This window comes from Centroberyx affinis, unplaced genomic scaffold (assembly GCF_046629955.1).
Source record: "Centroberyx affinis isolate AG114_WGS23_722 - 3 ecotype Tasmania unplaced genomic scaffold, CSIRO-AGI_Caff_v1 ptg000058l_1, whole genome shotgun sequence".
NCBI classification, from domain to species: Eukaryota; Metazoa; Chordata; class Actinopteri; order Beryciformes; family Berycidae; genus Centroberyx; species Centroberyx affinis.
In genome coordinates this window covers 324310-342270 of record NW_027278769.1, presented here as the reverse complement: position 1 = coordinate 342270, position 17961 = coordinate 324310, and the positions used below count along the sequence as shown (strand labels likewise).

The 17961-nt window shown below is 42.7% G+C and overlaps 1 protein-coding gene across 1 annotated transcript; it reads right to left on the bottom strand.

The window, feature by feature from the left end:
- Window positions 1–5425: 5425 nt before the first annotated feature.
- Window positions 5426–17844, bottom strand: psen1 (presenilin 1). Its single transcript, XM_071519497.1, has 11 exons — window positions 17728–17844; window positions 16936–17021; window positions 14464–14843; window positions 13729–13870; window positions 12943–13010; window positions 11950–12170; window positions 10125–10223; window positions 9518–9607; window positions 9236–9409; window positions 7901–8019; window positions 5426–7693 (listed from the first exon to the last, which is right to left on the bottom strand). The coding sequence occupies exons 2-11, from the start codon at window positions 16969–16971 to the stop codon at window positions 7538–7540; spliced, it is 1485 nt and encodes a 494-aa protein (XP_071375598.1). The 5' UTR covers window positions 16972–17021; window positions 17728–17844; the 3' UTR covers window positions 5426–7537.
- Between the last annotated feature and the right edge of the window lie 117 nt (window positions 17845–17961).

The following is a 17961-nucleotide window of genomic DNA, read 5'->3' as shown; positions in this document are numbered from 1 at the left end:
TCGTTTCCAACAGGAAATCGACGAGAAGGAGAAGTCCAGTTGGTGAAACCTCTTCTGCGGCGTCATCACTTGGCTTATAATCAGTGCGCATCCAGGGCAATTACAGCTCCCTGATGGCAGAAATGGGGATCTTTTACGCACAGACTGTAATTTCAGACTGTAAAAATAACAGTTAATCAACGTGTTCGTTTGTTGTAAGGTCGCCATAAGCATATGCTAGATGGGTCTGAAAGCTTTATTCCCACTTTGCTCTAACCAACGCATCATTATCATGCTCCCCCACTGGTGCGCTCTCGGTATCGAGTATCCATGTAATGCCAGGGTAAACATCCAAAGTCATCCCCCTTGAAAGTTTTTGGCCTTCATATAGCCTAATGGAAAGACAGTGTTATAATTTTTAGCTGAAAATAGGTCCCAAATGTTACCTTATTTTGTCAGAAGGACTCTGGATTGTATGTATGTCAGGACTGAATTGAAAATAACAATAATCATATTGAGGCGGCCACAAAGGGCAATCTAATTAGTCCCTGAAGTTACATTACATTGCATTACATTACGTCATTTAGCAGAAGTTGATGTGATGTTAGATTTACAGTGAAGAAAGCAAGCAAGAATTACACAGAGGGTCTTTGAGAGAATCTGACTCCATCACGCTCCCATGCAACATGTTAACCATCACTTGAATATGACAGAGGTTTTTAAGAGGAAACCGCCAGAGCCACCACCAAAGCTATGTTTAGGGATCTGCCATCACATGTTTCCCAAAAAGTTTTCCCCTCCCCTCTCTTTTGGGGGTGAGGTTTTTCAAAACACAGTGTTCCCAACATGTACTCCCCTCTGAGAAGAAACACCCAAAGAAACTGCAATTGCGGAGAGCCTGGCGTTATGTAAAAATATGCATTGGGTGTAATCTGTACTCTTCTTGTACTAACTTTCTACTGTTTACTTTTATGACTTGCTATACATTCAGAAGGGGTGTGTGAAGGAGCCATGGTGGCCCCAAGATTTTCTTCACATGTAAACAAGCCAGAGAAAACCTTTTTAACGCCACGCATAGCGCCACACAAACCAATGAAAGATAATTTTCCTTGTTTGGGAACACATGCTTAGGGCCAGACAGCATAAAGGCTGATGGGTATTCACAGAAATCACTAGAAATGTTGAACTTACAGCATTTCAGATAAGTTGCACAACCTCCCAAAAAGACCTAATAAAAAGTGAGGGTTCACCAAAAAGTTAAAGTTCACTCATTATCTATTCACCCCATTGTCGAAACTCATTGAAGTTCGTAGGACCACCAAACACACCCGATAGTTGTATTTTAGCCTTCTCCCACACTAGTTATTAATAGGGCATCTATTTACAGCTCAAACAGCTTGTGCAGCATAATCCAAGTGTTTTGTAGCCAAATGGTTGCACAGTGGGTCCAAAAGTGGAATATTTACCTTATTACCTCATATATTTTTGTGCTGTATGGTGCACATGTGACCAAATTTAGGAGATAATGAGGTAAATATTGAAGTTTTAAACCCACAGTAATTGTTTGGCTACAAAACACTTACGGATTATGCTGTTTGGAGAAATTTGATGGACATTTTATGCTATTTTTGGAGCTGTAAGAAAAGATGTATCCATTAACTTTAATAGTTTGGGAGAAGGCTGAGATGGAACCATGGAGGCTAACTCGCTGTGTGTTTGGTGGTCCTACAAACTTCAGTGGAGTGAGTAGATAATGACTGGATTTTCATTTTGGGGTGAACTATTCCTTTCACAGTTGACAATGGCATTCACATGTATAGAGCCAGCAGGGTCAGCCATCTCTTTTGCCCATGACTGCTGGTACAATTCAGTTTTTGAACTGCTGAGCGAGCGATTTCAACCCATTTGGGTCAACCGTCTCATTAGCTTATTGTTGAAAATGAAGTGAGGTTGGAAATAATTGGGTGTAATGCTGTAAACTAGGTCTAGGCCTCGACTGTATGTGAGCGTAGTTCTGATCAGTGTTGAGAGCTGGTGTGTGTGTGTTTGGGGGGGGGGGGGGGGGTCTGGCACATCACCAGAACTTACTGTTGGATCTTCTCAGAGTGTCATGGGCCTGATTCAGTAAAATATCTGTGATCATAACCCCGATGACATTCCTGCTCTGCCCACCCTTTCCTCTAACATCGAAGCTAGGTTTCTGCACAGGTGCTGACCTGAAGAACAGTTACATCACATCCTGTCTTGGAAAATCCCACCAAGTTGTTGATGATGCAGAACACCTCCAACATGAATCATAATCAGGTAAGCAAGTCAAATGGAAAAGGTTGAGTGTTTCCTATCTCAATCTGTTCTTGCTGAATGAATACTTTGTCATTCTTGCTTTCTGCTGTCAAGAAATCTGCAGAGCGTTTGCAGAATTTACCCAGTTAAACATATTCAACATTGACAATACTTTATTGGGTTTATTTTTACAGGGATGGTGCACATCAAGTCACATTTGCTTTGCTCTGTCTTTGATCTGTGATCCAGAATAGAGGCACCTTCAAGTCTTCCATCTCAAAGGTCGAGGGCGGGGAGGGATAATCAGACATTTTTAGCACTTTGATTCTTCAAAGCTAAAAATAGGTGACCACCCACTTCTACTGGCCACTCAATAAGTAAAGATAATACCCAAAGGCTGTCGTCAAATAAAATCTTTATAAGAGTAGTGTAACCTAGCTGCCAGGCATGTTGTTGTTGTTGGTTTAATTATAGAAAACTAATGAGCACAATGCTCTATGTGTAAACTACGGCCACTTTGAAAAGCCCCTTTTCAACCAAATTCCACATTTTCCACATCCACATTTCTTTGAAACCTCCAGTTTTGATTCCTGGTCATTATGTCTACCCATGGCTTTAAAAGGAGCACTAACCCACAGGATTTAAGTTAACATTCAAATTACGTAGCTTTACATCCATCCCCTCCTGCCCTAAAATGTACACTTACACTCACTCAGACATAAAAATACACTTTCTACATGTTTAGGAAAACAGCTGTGCCCAGTTTAGCCTTCATGCCTGCCCGGTCCTTTAATATCTTCCGTAACATGCTGTTTTTTTCCAACCACCGTGTCCAGTCCTTTTCCCAGCATTCTGTTTCCAGCAAACCCAGGTTACATCCACCTATACCGCCAGCCGCCAACACTGTTTCCATCCTCTTCTCTTCTCTGGAGCTTCAGAGCTGCCGACTGAGCTTCTGTGCCTGTCGCTCTTTAGCTTCAAAAGCATACTTGGTGTCCTGTAGCTGCTCTATAATCTCCTTGGCTTCCTTCATCTCCACGGCGAGCTGGTTGTATTTCTCCACCAGCTCTTGGTTCTCTCTCCTGAGCTCCACCACCAGCTGGCTCAGCTCCTCGCTCTGCTTCCCACAGTGCAACTTCAGCTGCTCCATCTCCGAAAGCGTCTCCTCCATGCGCTTCACCAGGCTCTCCAGCTTATCCTTAGACATCTTTTCCCAAACTTCTTTTTTTCACTTTTCAGAGGGAGGTTGTTCTTCTGGAACAAAGTGGGCCTGACTGTCCCGAGCTGTGGCGGCTTTGTCTCCTTTCGCCTCTACCGTTGAGTGCGTGCGTTTGCTGCCTGTCTTGAGTGATTATTTAAGTCTAATCCTCAATTCCTTGCATGTCTCACATGGAGCAGCCATCCTTCCCTGCCCTACGCCCAGTAATCCCCTTAGCAGAGCTATCCTGGGAAACCTCTAATGCACACAGGTGTGGCACAAAGCCAAAACGCCTCCTACCCCCAAGTCCATTCTATCTACAGAGGATGAAAGTGATTGACAGATTAGACCACTTCATTTTGTACTGTAGTCTCAGCCACTTGTCAGTAAACAAGCTTATACTTTTATTAAGAAATGTGACGTGTGATGAGAGTAATTTGCATGGAGAAATACATAGAAATATAAGGCCCAGTGTAACAGAGGATTCAAATTTCTTTTGAATGGGAATTCTTCACCATTTTCAAAAAGATTCCAATCCTGAGCAAAGGTTAATCTCGTCTGGGAAACCAGCCCAATGAGTCTCAAGTACATGGTGTAACCTAATCTGGACCGAACAGGTGTCTGGAATCGATGCAAGAGAAGCCTTATGGAATTAACTCTATAATTCTGTGCCAGCCGAGCTACAAGACTCACATGCCAAAGCGAGGCCTCACTGGGGACTCGTTAGGTAAGTCACAGTATGAGGCTAAACATTACGGGTAAACTGGCATACTGTGCCACTGTCCTGGCCTGCGAGGCCAAACGGTCCCCATGGCGACAGTTAATGCGTCCAGCGCTCTAGGCGACATGCCAATCACGCCGTTAGCCAGTTGGCATCGGGGCCGGGCGAGGAATGCCAGTGTACCAGTAGGCCATGGAATTTCCACAATGTTCCCACCGTCCGCAGAGCCGCTCTGCGTCAAAACCAGGGAGGCTGTGCTCTCTGAAGGCAGCGCCGACAAAGGAGGAGAGACAACAACAGCATTTTGTAACTGTGTTAAAGTAATAATCCTAGCAGCTCCAGGGGCGTCGCTCTGCAGCTGAACCTGCACTCTGACCTCTCTCTAGGGGGGGGGGGGGGGGGGGGGTAGACTTTCTTCAGAGATCAGTACAGTGTGACTGAAGAATAACAGCTTAGTCGTGTTTGTGCTGTATGTTTGAGTATGTACAAATGACTAATAAAAGACTAACTGCTGACTGATATGCATGGTAAGCTATCAAGCACCTGCATGTAGAGTACAACCTGTGGGTTATTGAGTTTTTCTGGGCGACACCCATATATATTGTCATATAAATAAATATCTGTTTTGCTACTTTATCACCGATGGATAAAGCAATAGTTATTCTATACCCAGTTCTTAAAAACCTTTACATTTGTTGTTCTTAACACCTGGTGTCTGGTAGCACTTTCCTGGGAAAAATCCTCTTTTTACGTTTTACGTTGCCGTCAGTTTGTTTGGAATAAATAGAAGAACTTTGTAGTTAGCACCACCTACATTAACTCAAACTGCATCAACAGAAAATCCAAGCTCCACCCACACTGTTTGAGTGACAGGTGATCTCTGGGAAGTGCAATGCAGAAACACCACAGCAATGAGGCTGAGCAGTAAAGATGCAGCCAGAATTGAGAAGAATTACGATCTCACAGATTACCACTTTAAGCGCTATGCAATCACTATCATAACGACCATAAGAAGAGGGTATATTCAGCATGATGTATGCAGCTTTCATTCAATCCAAAATGTAATGAATCCTTATGCATACTATAAAAAAACTACTGACGGTTGTATTTAATCAATGGAGTGACTTCTCACCATTGGCTATACTGGGAACCTGAGAAAATAACATTTTAGAGACTTGAAGCTCTGCAAGTCAAATTCAAGAACAATGAAATAAAATAAAATAAAAAAAGACTTATTTTCAGTTTCATTATTTATTAAAAAAAGGAACAAAATCTGAATTGAATAACCTTGCATAATACACATATGCATGTGAAGGACAGAAAAGAGTCAGTCAGATTTCCTAGAAACAAAAAGAAAAGAAAAAAAAAAAAAAACAGTCTCAGCACAATTATATTTTCCCACTTATGTGCAGGTTTCTCCTCAGCAAGCATGAAACTTGAGTGCAACAATAAAAAGAGCAATCAGTGCACCTAGTCTCCCTCTACCAGGCAGCAGAATCTCATATATGAGAAGCCATGGAATTAGGGCTAAAACCAGAACATTTTGGTTTGTTTTCAATCGGATTAATGCTATATCGCTCGATAACTGATTCTTCTTTACAACAAATATAGCATGGCAAATGACACAAACTCCCTCAGGTATCAGGACTGAGGAAGTCTTTTTTTCCCATACTCATCCAGAATTTTTGTCTCGTTTAACTTTAGAAGACCGCGAAAGTATTAAACTCATTTTCCATACTTTCCCAGGCTTTCCTGACCTGCGTAGGAACCCCGTAAGACATGCCCCACTTTTGAAACTTAATTCGACAATGTTTCACCTCTGCATATCTTGAAAACACAACAGTATCTGTAATGCTCTAAATAAGTTTAGTGCTCAATGCAGCATAGTTCCAGACAGCACCGGGGCGAGCAACACGGGGGCGACCGCAGCCGAAAAAGTTAGAGAAGCTGGCTTTGTGACTGGAGGATCGCCGGTTCTAATTCCTGGACTGGCTGGGGGAAAATCTCAGTGAGGGAAATGAATGAGTAACACATTTCCATCCCATAATAACTAATGTAATGAAATGCCCTTGAGCAAGGCACTGAACCTCCAGCTGCTCAGTAAAAGGCTGATGTACCGGGTCTCGTGTGAATGTGTGTGTGAATGTGTGTGTAACCCCCCCCCCCCCCCCCCTAGCTACTCTCCCAGGCCGCTGCTGTGAACAAGAATGTGCTGTAGGTCAGCTTGCCTGGTAAAAAAACAAAAACAAGGGTAGAATATGTGGTGAAGGGTGAATCTCTGTTGAGGTGGTGCCACAATAAAACATATTATAATTCTACAGACACAACACTTTTCCACATTATCCACATCAGAAAGATCCACATGTTCAAAACATCCTGTTCAGCATAAACCAGTCTGGTCAGACATCGCTTCAGATTCAGAGCTTCGGTCTGGTTTTCCGAGCTTCTGAAGTTTGGGAAAAACTCTTAAATAACCGTTCTTAACAGCAGTGAGGAAAGCAGGCTCTGGTGACGGACAATTCGTACACAATCAAACTGCAAAAACTATACATTTACCAATCTAGCGTCATCATTACCATCAAAAGAATGCCACATTATTGTCCATTAGTTTGATGAAGGCGTTTTAAATGGTGGCTTTGTTTGGGGCGGTGGTAGCCAAGAGGTCATGGAAATGGACTTGTGACCAGAAAGTGTGTGAATCCGGTGTGAATCCTAGACTGGCTAGGAAAATGTGGGCAGGGAAACTGAACGAGGAATGCTCTCTCCTCCCTCAACAGCTACCGTCAAGGTGTCCATGAGCAAGGCACCTGAGCCCCGGCTGCTCCAGTGGAGCTGCTCAGTGGCAAACAGCAGAGGACTGTGGTTGTACTGGGCAGCTCCTACATGTAGATGTGTGTGAATGTGAAGCAGGGCGTTGCTGAAAAAGAGCAAGCATGCTCCGTCACGCTTCCCTGGATAAATAAAAGGTGAAAAAAAAAAAAAAAATATTCCCTCATATGTGGAATCTCTCCTCTTGGTTTGGATTGTGCCTGAGACCATTGATCGATAGAACAATTTGAAGATTTGAAGGTCCCAAGTCAAGTGATCTTCCCTCGAACCTTTCGAACTGCGGCTGAGCTGCCACTTTTTTTTTTTTTTAAAACAAAAATCAAATTTATGGTTAAGAACGGTTGTCGTGGGGAATACCCTCCGAGGGAGCCAGAAATAAAGGAAGAACAAAAACAACGTCAGTCATGAGTTCACAGGAGGGGATATGGAGGCAGGACATCGCCCTTTGTTCCCCGGCTGTGAGGGGGCCGCTCTCCTGTTGTTGAGCGGAGAGATATGTGGGTGAGGGTCATCAGGCCGGCGTCCTGCTAAATGTAGAACTGGTGAAGCGCCAGCTGGTCCATGAAGGGCCGTACCAGGTTGTCTGTGGCGAAGTAGAAGACCAGGCCGAAGAAAATGGAGATGGGCAGGGCGGGAAGCGCTTTCTTGAAGATGGCGAGGAGGAGCAGGGTCAGACAGAGGCCCTGCGGGGGCAGAGATTTTCAAAACAAAACAGTGAGGAAATAGCACATGGGGAGATTGTGTACCAAACAAAATCAGCTCCACAGAAAATCGGTTTGTTGCACAACTGAGTGGTTCACGTAATGTGGGTGAGATATTGCACTGAGAGGCAGATATGAGGCTGCGGTGACTAGAGCTTAACACCAAAATAAACAGCCGTGGTCACTCACAATGAGGATGGCTACGAAGCAGGCGAGTGTGGTGTTCCAGTCGCCGCTGGCTGTGGCCGAGGCTTTTCCCACCAGCATGCTGTAGAAGATGAAGTCTCCGAGGCCCAGCTTTACACCCCCTGAGAACACAGCAGGGCACCAGATTTAGGGTGGGGTCAATTCAAACACCAGATTCCCTTCTGCCCCACGCCCTCCAACCCCCATAGAAATCTTTCCTCAACTGTAATTACTGTACAAACGAGGCTCCCACCCCGTATTTACAGGAATAGAGAAAGAGCACAGGCCCCTAAGAAGTGCAGACATGAAACCTAGCAATTGCCATAAATAATCGCTTCCTAATCCGCTATAACTAAAAACAGTCCGCTGCCAAACACATTCTGGTATTCAGACAAAAACACACACACACACACACACATTCCACAGAAAAGGGAACACATAAAAACATCCCTAGAACATTCCTATGAATTTTACTCTCTCAGAGAAGAAGGAACTGAAAACTGATCATTACACACAAGTCAATCTAGGAGTTCACGTAATTTTGAATCATAGGGAGGCAGGACTGGGCTTTATATTAGGGTTGTGTGGTATTACCAAAATATCATAATGCAATATTATGCTAGTGGTATAAAAATACTTTTTTTCCAATACATATGACACTATGAAAGATATACAAGAGTACTAACACAGGTTTCTCCTCCATTCAGATTACTTACTCCTTCTACTGTGCTAAAAAGAAAACACAAGTAAAACTCTTAAATTGTTCTGTAGAAAAGAAAACGTATTCGCTTCCACTATTTTCATTAGGAACATAAGCAATATTTAAAAAAACATCAAATTTAAAGAAAGAATATTGTTGATGAACAAACAACTTTGTGTGAATGCATACCGGTATGAAATTACTTTAAAGTATGGTATAAATCGCCCAGCCCTACTGTATATGCAACTGTGCTGCTGTTCTGTTTGACAGTGGTTAGAGGGACTGTCCTGTAACCGGAAGGTCACAAGTTTGAACACCCAACATATTCTCTCCTGAACACCTGTCAACTCCATCTGGCTGCAAATGTCAGCTAAAGAGCTAAAATATAAATATAAGACATGTATGGCGACACAGCCACTGAAGGAGGCAACAGAGCCGAAACGTCTGGATGTTTCTTGTGTACTCATCTTGAATATGTAAAATAAACATTGAAGTATTCAACTGAATGGTCCTGAGTGAGACTGACTTTTTGGGACCTTGGGACCCTGCATTAAGAAAGTCCCTCGAGTGAGCACACTGTCTACTAATCAAATCTAAAAATGTAGATATAAAATGTTCTGCTGTCTGTCGGTACTCACTCTCCTCATCGTCGTCCTCTGCGGGGGGGCGAGCGGACGGCATCTGCTGGATCTCCCGCCTGGTCTCCTCGGTGGACTGGAGGGGTCCCAGCTGGTGTTCCTGCTGGCCCACCCAGCTCGGGTTGAAGCCTCCGTCGTCCTCTGTCGGGCTGGAGGGGGGCGGGGCTGCTACGGCTGCGGACAGGTGGTGGGAGTCTGACTAATCAACCATAAACCACAGACTATTTGGAATCAGTGTTTTAGAGAAGGTGACCTCTCTGGCTGCTGCACCCCCCCGCTCACCTTGACTCTCTGGCTGAGGTGTCGCTGCTTCTGTCGAGTTCCTCTTGGGCCTGTCAGTGTCGGCCATGTTGACGAGCCACACCATGGTAGCTGGGAAGAGAGCGAGAGCGACAGACTCAAAAGACATTTTACACATTTTAAGATCGACTTATAAAGATACATATATATTTGCACCTCCCAAAACTGTCTGCAGGTGCGTCGGATGAAGGTTAAAAGATGCAAGTTGCAAGAACAGTGTGCAGCATTCCTTCTACTAAGACTCATTTCAAGATCGGCATCATAGAGTCAAAAAGAAAAACGAAGAGGCAGTTTAAAATGCAACAAATGAAAATGCTATGCTCTTCTTTTCCTAAGGTAGGCGTGTGTATCAATATATGTGCTTATTCTTTTAAACATGGGTCTCTAAATTTTTGTTATTTTGTATTTTAAACTGTGCTATATAAATAAAATTCATTATTATTATCATTATTATTAATAGCCACAAACAAAAAATATTGTGTTATCAGAATGTTTTTTCTTCAATGTTTTTCTGGTTTTCAAAAGGAAGTAAAATTGTAGTATTTGGGTTTTATTGCTTCACTTCACTATAAATCAGTAGCCATCTTACAAGAGTAGATGAGAGCTGGAAAGATGGGTTCGTTCCTTTCCTGAGCCGTCTCCACCAGGATCCTCAGAGGCCCTTTGGGACAGAGCACCGCTAACAGATCTGTGTGAGGGAAGGAAGACAGAGGACAGATGAAATGATGTTAGCAACCCAACAGAGTAGGCTCTCTGACAGGCCAAGACCAGCGCACAGACAATGATGACATCTGTGATAACGGGAGGCTGGGACTGAGTGAAAACACGCTGTTCCTGGCTGCAGTTACAAGAACAAGGTGAAGTGGCGGGATAGACTAGTGGTTAGCGAACCATTCTCGTGAACAGGCCGCAGGCTGCCACAAAAAGCTAATGTGCCAATGAACAGCCATGTGTAGGGATGGGACAACATATAGAAATTCAATATATCGCAATACAAAAATCGTACCATGGGAAAATGAATGAAAAATGAATCGTGATATTAGCTCCATTTTATTCTACTGTAGTAATCACAAATGAGACGGCATGCCCAACACAATTCAACAAGCTCTCCACTGAAATTCAATTCTTTACACTTTATAATGACATTTTTCAATTGTTGTTTACATTCTAGCAAGTCAGTGCCATTGCTAGAAAGATGGATGATGGGTCTTTGCCTGTTCTCAAACTTTGTCCCTGCTGGCCACCATACAGTCTCTCTGACCAGAAAACAATCAAACCAAAACAATTCAACGGCGTCTTGATCAAACAGGCTGTTGACTGGCTGCCTGTTATGCTGGCTCTACACAAAGTGGCAGCATATGAACCTTTGCAAATTAAAATTACATATTACTGTGAAAAATGTATAGTAATTATTTTGGCCAGTAAAATTATTATTGGCAGGTACAATGTTTTTGTTGACCAGTCCTTGGCAGATGACCAAAAAGTTAATTCTGGACACTGGAATACATCTAGAATATGTTTCTATGATTGACAACTAATCCATCTGAATTCATCTGGTGTGCCAAGTAGATCAAATAGATGCTTAGAATTATCTGCAAATGCTATTTGACCCAGGCTTGCTTTACACTGGTTTCCTACAATAAATAATCAGACCAAATGTGTCACCTGTAACTATATTTTCAGTGGGCTGTGAGAAACCGACCAACCAGTTTGTGACCAGCTCTGCCTATCAGGAAGAAAGCAGCTAACAGGAAATCGGTTCCTATCTTGGCTGTCACGGTGGTCGTCTTAAGTTCAGCTCACAACCGTCTCCCCCACATTTCCTCACACATTTGTCTTTCCGCCCACATTTCCTTAAAACATTTGTTTGCACGTCTCAGCTCTTGAGCCACATCCTTCCCTTTAGTACACCAATGGTGATATATGTTATCCTTTACTGCATACAACCACCAGAGGGAAAAAAATGACCACAATAAATAATAATATATCATTAAATGACCACAGTCCTAGAAAGTTGCAGTAGTTGTAATAGGGAGTAATTCTGGCTGTGGTTCCACATCCGCTCCTGTTTTGTTATGCTTCTAACAAAGGTTAAAGAGCTAAAATGTTTTTCTTTGGATACTTTTTCCCTAATAAAAACAATTTTGTACATTGGGCCCAAACTTCTTTGTGTTATAAAAAGAAAGTTGGCTATATCAATAAACGCTGGTATTTCAAATCCACATTTTTTTCAAGCAATGGTTGAAGTGTTCTTTATGTTATGGCACACTACCGCTGAATGAATACAGAGGAAACACTGAATGTTGCTGCACAAATTAACATTTTTAAGAAGATGGGAGAAGATTTCAGATTTCCTCCTTAAAAGCATTCAGTCTCAGAGGTCAGAGGAAAAGAGAGAGGAGAGGAGGATTTACCGTAGACAGATATAACGGCCAGTATGAGCCAGGCGGTCCACTCTGGCAGGTACTTGATGAAGACCAGGGCCATGAGGGCGCTGATCATGATGAGGTAGGCCTGCTGGAGCCGCAGCGGTCCTTTCCAGTGAATGCAGATCATGCCCACCACTCCGAAGTTCCAGATAATCACCGTCAGGGTGATGTAGTCCATGGCCACATTGTAGGTCTTGAAAACCTCTCTGTCGGACAGAGCGGAGACATGTCAGAAACACCTGTTTAATGGTCTGACGATGCAGAGAAGCCCATCTATCATCATAAAAATCAGACAAGTTGGCTTTTATGGGACTCTATTGGAACCTTAGTAAAAGAGAAAAAGGCGTAAGGTGATGTTGAACTTTGGTAGTACCTTGGGTTGTGTAACTTCCTGGCCATGATAAAACCCCAAAATCTGTGACTGTCTGTTATCTGTTGCTGCGGTAGAGACGGTTGGAGAATTGCGTTTTTTCTCTCTCCATTTTCTGCCATTGTGTGGTGAAACAGGTCAGAAAATCACACTTCTAGCACATAAACAAACGCAAACAAAGCAGATTCTGGCAATATATAAAAAAAACTAGTACTGTCGTTCACGTGTGGTTAAGTGAATCGCTGTCTTTATGTTTAATACACCAAATGTAACACCGAAATCTGGTCGGAAGAATTTCGATGTTACACTTCGGTGATTCACTTCACCACATGTGAGCTACAGGACTCGTTTTTTTAATCTATTGCCAGAATCTGCTTTGTGCACATTCACGTGCTAAAAGTGTGATTTTCACCCTGTTCCTCCACACAATGGCAGTGAATGGAGAGAGAAAAAAATGCTATTGTCCAATCATCTACCGGAGCAACAGATAACAGAGAATGAGCAATATGGGGGTTATATCATTGCCAGGAAGCTACACAACCCAAGGTACTACCAAAGTTCAACATCACTTTAATACATCAGGGGAAATGGTTGAGGGCTGGACTCACTTGAGGTAGATGTAGGAGAAGAAAAACAGCAGGAGGAGGGAGGAGAGGAACAGCCAGCCTTGGATCACCTGTGAAGACAGAGATCAAAGTCACAGGACATAATGTACAACGGTGTTTCTATAAATCAGTACTTGCAAATACTTGTTAGTGTTTGTTTTAAACTGCTTAAGAGTACCAGATGGGTGGGGCAACACAATGAGTGCCAGAGAGTGTGGACAACCTGAAAATCCATTTAGTATACTTTCTGACACAATCGGAATTATCCTGATCAGCTAAAACCCATCTGGTGCTCCAACTGGATTAAAACTAGACCAATTTGGGTTTTTGAAAACCGACAGATGATATTTTGTGCAGACCTGCCAATATTCAATAGCTTTAAATCTGACCATTTTCATGACAGAAAATTGAAGTATTCAGTGTTTCACCCAGAACTGTATTTTTGTCTAGGTGGAAAAGCCTCTGAAACCGCATTCAGACCATCATGGGACACTAAAACTCTCCACTGAAACCCAGACTAATGAAATCATTTTAGGTGGGTTTGCAGCTTCATGAGGCAGATCACACCTTTTATTCAATGGCAGGGAAACTGTGAGGTATGCAAGGCCTTTACATCAGGAAGCAGCCTCCATCATATCGTCACTGATATTTCATAGAATACCAAAATCAGCCTGTCAGCCAGTCTAACCTTAGTTAAAACAAACACTAAACACTACTCGCCCCATGTCTGCAGTGAATGGGACTACAACACGTGTGCTACAGTGTGATATGACAAATCCCAGCACGTACCTTGTAGCAGCGGTACTTGTATAATAGCACCAGCACCAAAGTCATGACGATGATCACACTGATCATGATGATGGCGTTCAGGATGGAGTGCAGAGCTCTCCGTGCTACTGTGTCTGTATCTTCAGGGAATGGTGTGTAGATCCTGCGGGTTACAGGAGCATTTAAACCAAACAGCAAAGGAATCTGAATGAACCATTACAAGACACATTCAAGATAATCAATAAAAGAAAAATATGAATGATAGATGAAAATGAAAGTCAGCCTTTCTGCCTTTTATTTTGTTATATAGCTCTTCTGTGTCCTATAATAACATTTTAGAGATGCAACAGTAGTTGTTAAATATATTGTTTGTGCACTGTGGTTTTGACCTTTGCTCTCCTTTCACCTGGTTGCTTGTAATGTTGGTGAGCTGGGAATTTCATCTTATTCTGCAATTGCACTTAATCCAAATCACTCTGGATAAGAGCAGCAGCTAAAGGCGTACAAATGTGATGTAAATAAACGCACTAGATTCATGAAGACTCTACTTTAATGATCGTTCATACTTATAGTTCTGCCTTGGTATTCACACTATGTACGCATGTTAAACATTGTGTTATCCCCACCTAGTGGCACTGCTGTCCTACTGCATTTCATTCAAGCACAGAAAAGCAAATGAGGTTTTTGGATCTGGCATGAGTCCCATCTCATCTCTCTGTCAATCACAATCTGTCCAATAAGGGTCATCAAACTCACAGTCTCTGCCCGTCATTCTGGGTGTAAAAGCTGACGGACTTTATGGTTGCCACGACGACCACCATGCAGAGGGTGACGGGAACGAACAGCATGATGACGTGTTTGGCCCCGTATTTCAAGGTCAGCTCCTCATCCTCGTCCTCCTCGCTCTCCACCACCCGCGGAGGCTGAGCCGTGGGGGGCTGCCCGTTCTGCTCCGGCCCGCTGCCACCGCCGCCACCACCACCTCCTCCTCCTCCTCCTCCACCATCACCACCTCCTCCTCCTCCGCCGCCGCCATCCCCTCCACCTCCTGCACTTCCTGCCCCTCCCCTGGAGCGCACTGTGGTCGCCCCAGCCTCTTCTGGCTGCTGACTGGGTTCTGTCGCCTCGTTGGCCTGCTGTCGGGATGAGAGATAAAAATCAGTCAGAATGTTTTTCTTTGCCAAATACAATTAATGTACAGGAATTTTTATGGGTGATATTGGTGCAAGGACATTCTAAAAACTATGACAGTAACATAAGTACATTACGGTGCAAAAGTCAGAGACCACCCTTTTGTTTATTTAATTTCCAGTCAACTGGCCATTCAGTACAGATTATTTATTTTTTGGTGTCAAACAATAATGCAGGAAACTTACATTATATTTAACAGAAAATTACACAAAAGCCTCCAACACTATTGGAGCACTAATTATTACAAGATGTAGAGAAAATGGGACTCCTAACAACTGTGTAAGATCTGATAGACCACCGAAACTCTGACCATCAGATAGACAAAACTTAAAGCTGTCATCTTTGAGAGATAGGGAAAAAATGAAGCTCCACTCTTGCTTCAGATCTGGAAAAAGTCAAAGGTTGGACACACTAAATACAGAAAATTTTGATATTATATTTAGTTGTGGAGGCCTTTGTGTAATTTTGTGTTAAATATATGTTTCCTGCATTTTTTTCTGACACTGAAAAATAAATAACTTGCACTTACTGTCTGTTTTGACTGGAAATTAAATAAACCAAAGGGTGGTCTCTGACTTTTGCACAGTACTGTATACATGGTACAAACTGCCTCACATTCAATACAAGGGGACAGTGCAAAACATACAGATAGTGAACTCTGGGATTCTCCCATTACACAGAAGTTGACAAAAATCTAGATTATCGAGATGCAGCCAAGCACAGCCATAACCACTGATCAACTATACTAACTTTCACACATGCAGACATTTCTATAAATGTTACTGATTTCTATGTGTGAATGAGAACCAGATATTTTGAAAAATCAGCTCTGGCAACTTGCCATGTCAAGACACAGCAACATGTCTGTATAACTTCTGTATCAATATCTAGGCTATATGAGGACACTGCCATTATATTAACGGATCAACCGTGCTCGATTCAAGCATTTAATGTGTGGTATTAGTTGGCAAAAACGACTTCAAATTGGACTGATGTTAGGACAAAATGTTATCAGGCCATCCATGTTTGTATTTCAGAGCTTAAGTGGCACATTACGCACACTACTTCAGTTCCTCCGAGGATAACAACAGTGCCCTCATTCCCACTCACCCCAAGGCCCCAGCCCCTCAGGACAAAACAAAGAGGCATATCAAGGAGACTGTGAACTAAAACTGTCAGGCTGCCTGGCAAGTCGAGACATGAGGCAGCCCAGACTCGCAGCAATCTCACCAGGTACACAGAAATGAAGGCAGTCATCTCCAGAGACTGTTCTGAATAGTGAATGCTGCCACGGCTCTTTAACAAGCCACTGTACCAAATGACCTCACTGTGTGGTAATGCATTGTCTCTCAAGCCTGGGAAGAGGACCAGTGCTGGCCCAGGATGCCACAGAAATAGGCTATACTTTACTGCATTAACTTTAAGTCAGTCAGTCACTCAGGGTGGTATGACTAACTAGACTTTAACCAATAGTTAAAGCCCTTTATAAATTACTATAATTTGCCAGGCCAAGACATGAAGGCAATCTTTTGCAGGTCCCTAAGACCAAGAAGTCTGAGAAACATTGTTGTACTGTACATGCACTAAGACAGCAAGCTGTTATGTGGTAAACAAAACAGTCGACAAGGGCCAGTGAAGCAGGACTTTGACTCTTCTGCTGGGCGCGAGAGGCCACACCTTTATTTAAGATCAAAAAGCAGACAGCAACTTGCTTTCCTTGTTGACTCTCCTTGTGTTCCACGGAACAATCATTTCTTATTGTATGTAAATGTAATTATTATTGAGGCTACTGCCAACATTGTCTTGGGTAAATTATCACATGTAAGGCCAAAGATAATACAGTGGAAATGACAAGTTTTACTCCACAGTGTGTGTTGTATGACACTTACATTGTGTCATTACTTACTAGGCAACTGTTGATTGCTTCACCAGCCACTGAAACGGGCTGTACAACAACTAAAATGTTAGGCAACAGTTTGGCAATGCATTTTGACTGAACTGATACAGAGCAACTGTAGCATATTCTTTTATACTGACCATATTGTTTTCAATATCCTCTGTAGTGTTCGCCATTGTTGGCCGGGCAGACACTTGTCCTCACATGCAAACCAAACTCTTTTGTCCTGATGAAAGAGAATGAGAGAACATTTTGCTTATGGCACACCAAATGTGTTTTAGGAAGGCACATCAACGACAGCATGAGAAATACAAAAACAACAACTTAGAAAACACAGAAAATGTACATTTACATTTTAAAAAGCTATGTTGTGGTGCAACAAGTTACGATTTATATTTGATTAAACGCCACCAATGCCGCGGTCTGGGTGGTTTATGGTACCTACTACACTGTCATTACTCTATATTTAACAGCAACGTTATAACCAAAATATATATATATGAAACCAAACAAGCTAACTAACCTTACATGGGATGCTTTAGTAATTAACGTTCCCGTTACAGGCAACCCTCCTTGTTCTGGGGATGGAAACTAGCTTGCCGAATAAGGACCTAGCTTTTTGAACCATTCACTGCTGCTAAGTAGTTACAGATCAAATGCTAGAGAATTCACAATTAGTTAACGTTGTCGTGCTGCCAATATACTTAGTTAACGTTAGCATGTGGCTAGAAGCGACTGGGTGCTAGTTAGCTAACGTTAGTAGTTGTATTCACTGGCATATTGTAGGTGGGGTGTATTTAGCATTAGCGCTAATATGGTTAGTTAGCCAATAATGCCAAAACGGCACACCAGCGGCCGCGTTGGTCAGCTAACTTCCTTAGCTCAAATTAAATGTAGTTTCTGAATAGAGACCTCATTTTGGCGAGCCTTACCTAATGTGACTAACAGTCAATTTCCTTGATCGTTCGCTTTTGTGTGATTTCAAGCAGGTTTAAAGCCCGGGCACTTTCTCTTCTTTATTGTTCCTGTCTGCTCACAGAACATCCGGCTGCTACTGTAGCTACTTCCTGCTCACACGGATCTGGGGCGCGTTCAACACTGAAACGACTGTTTGTAAATTATTTTCTTTTAGTAAAAATATAACACTGTTGGTTTAAATAAATCAA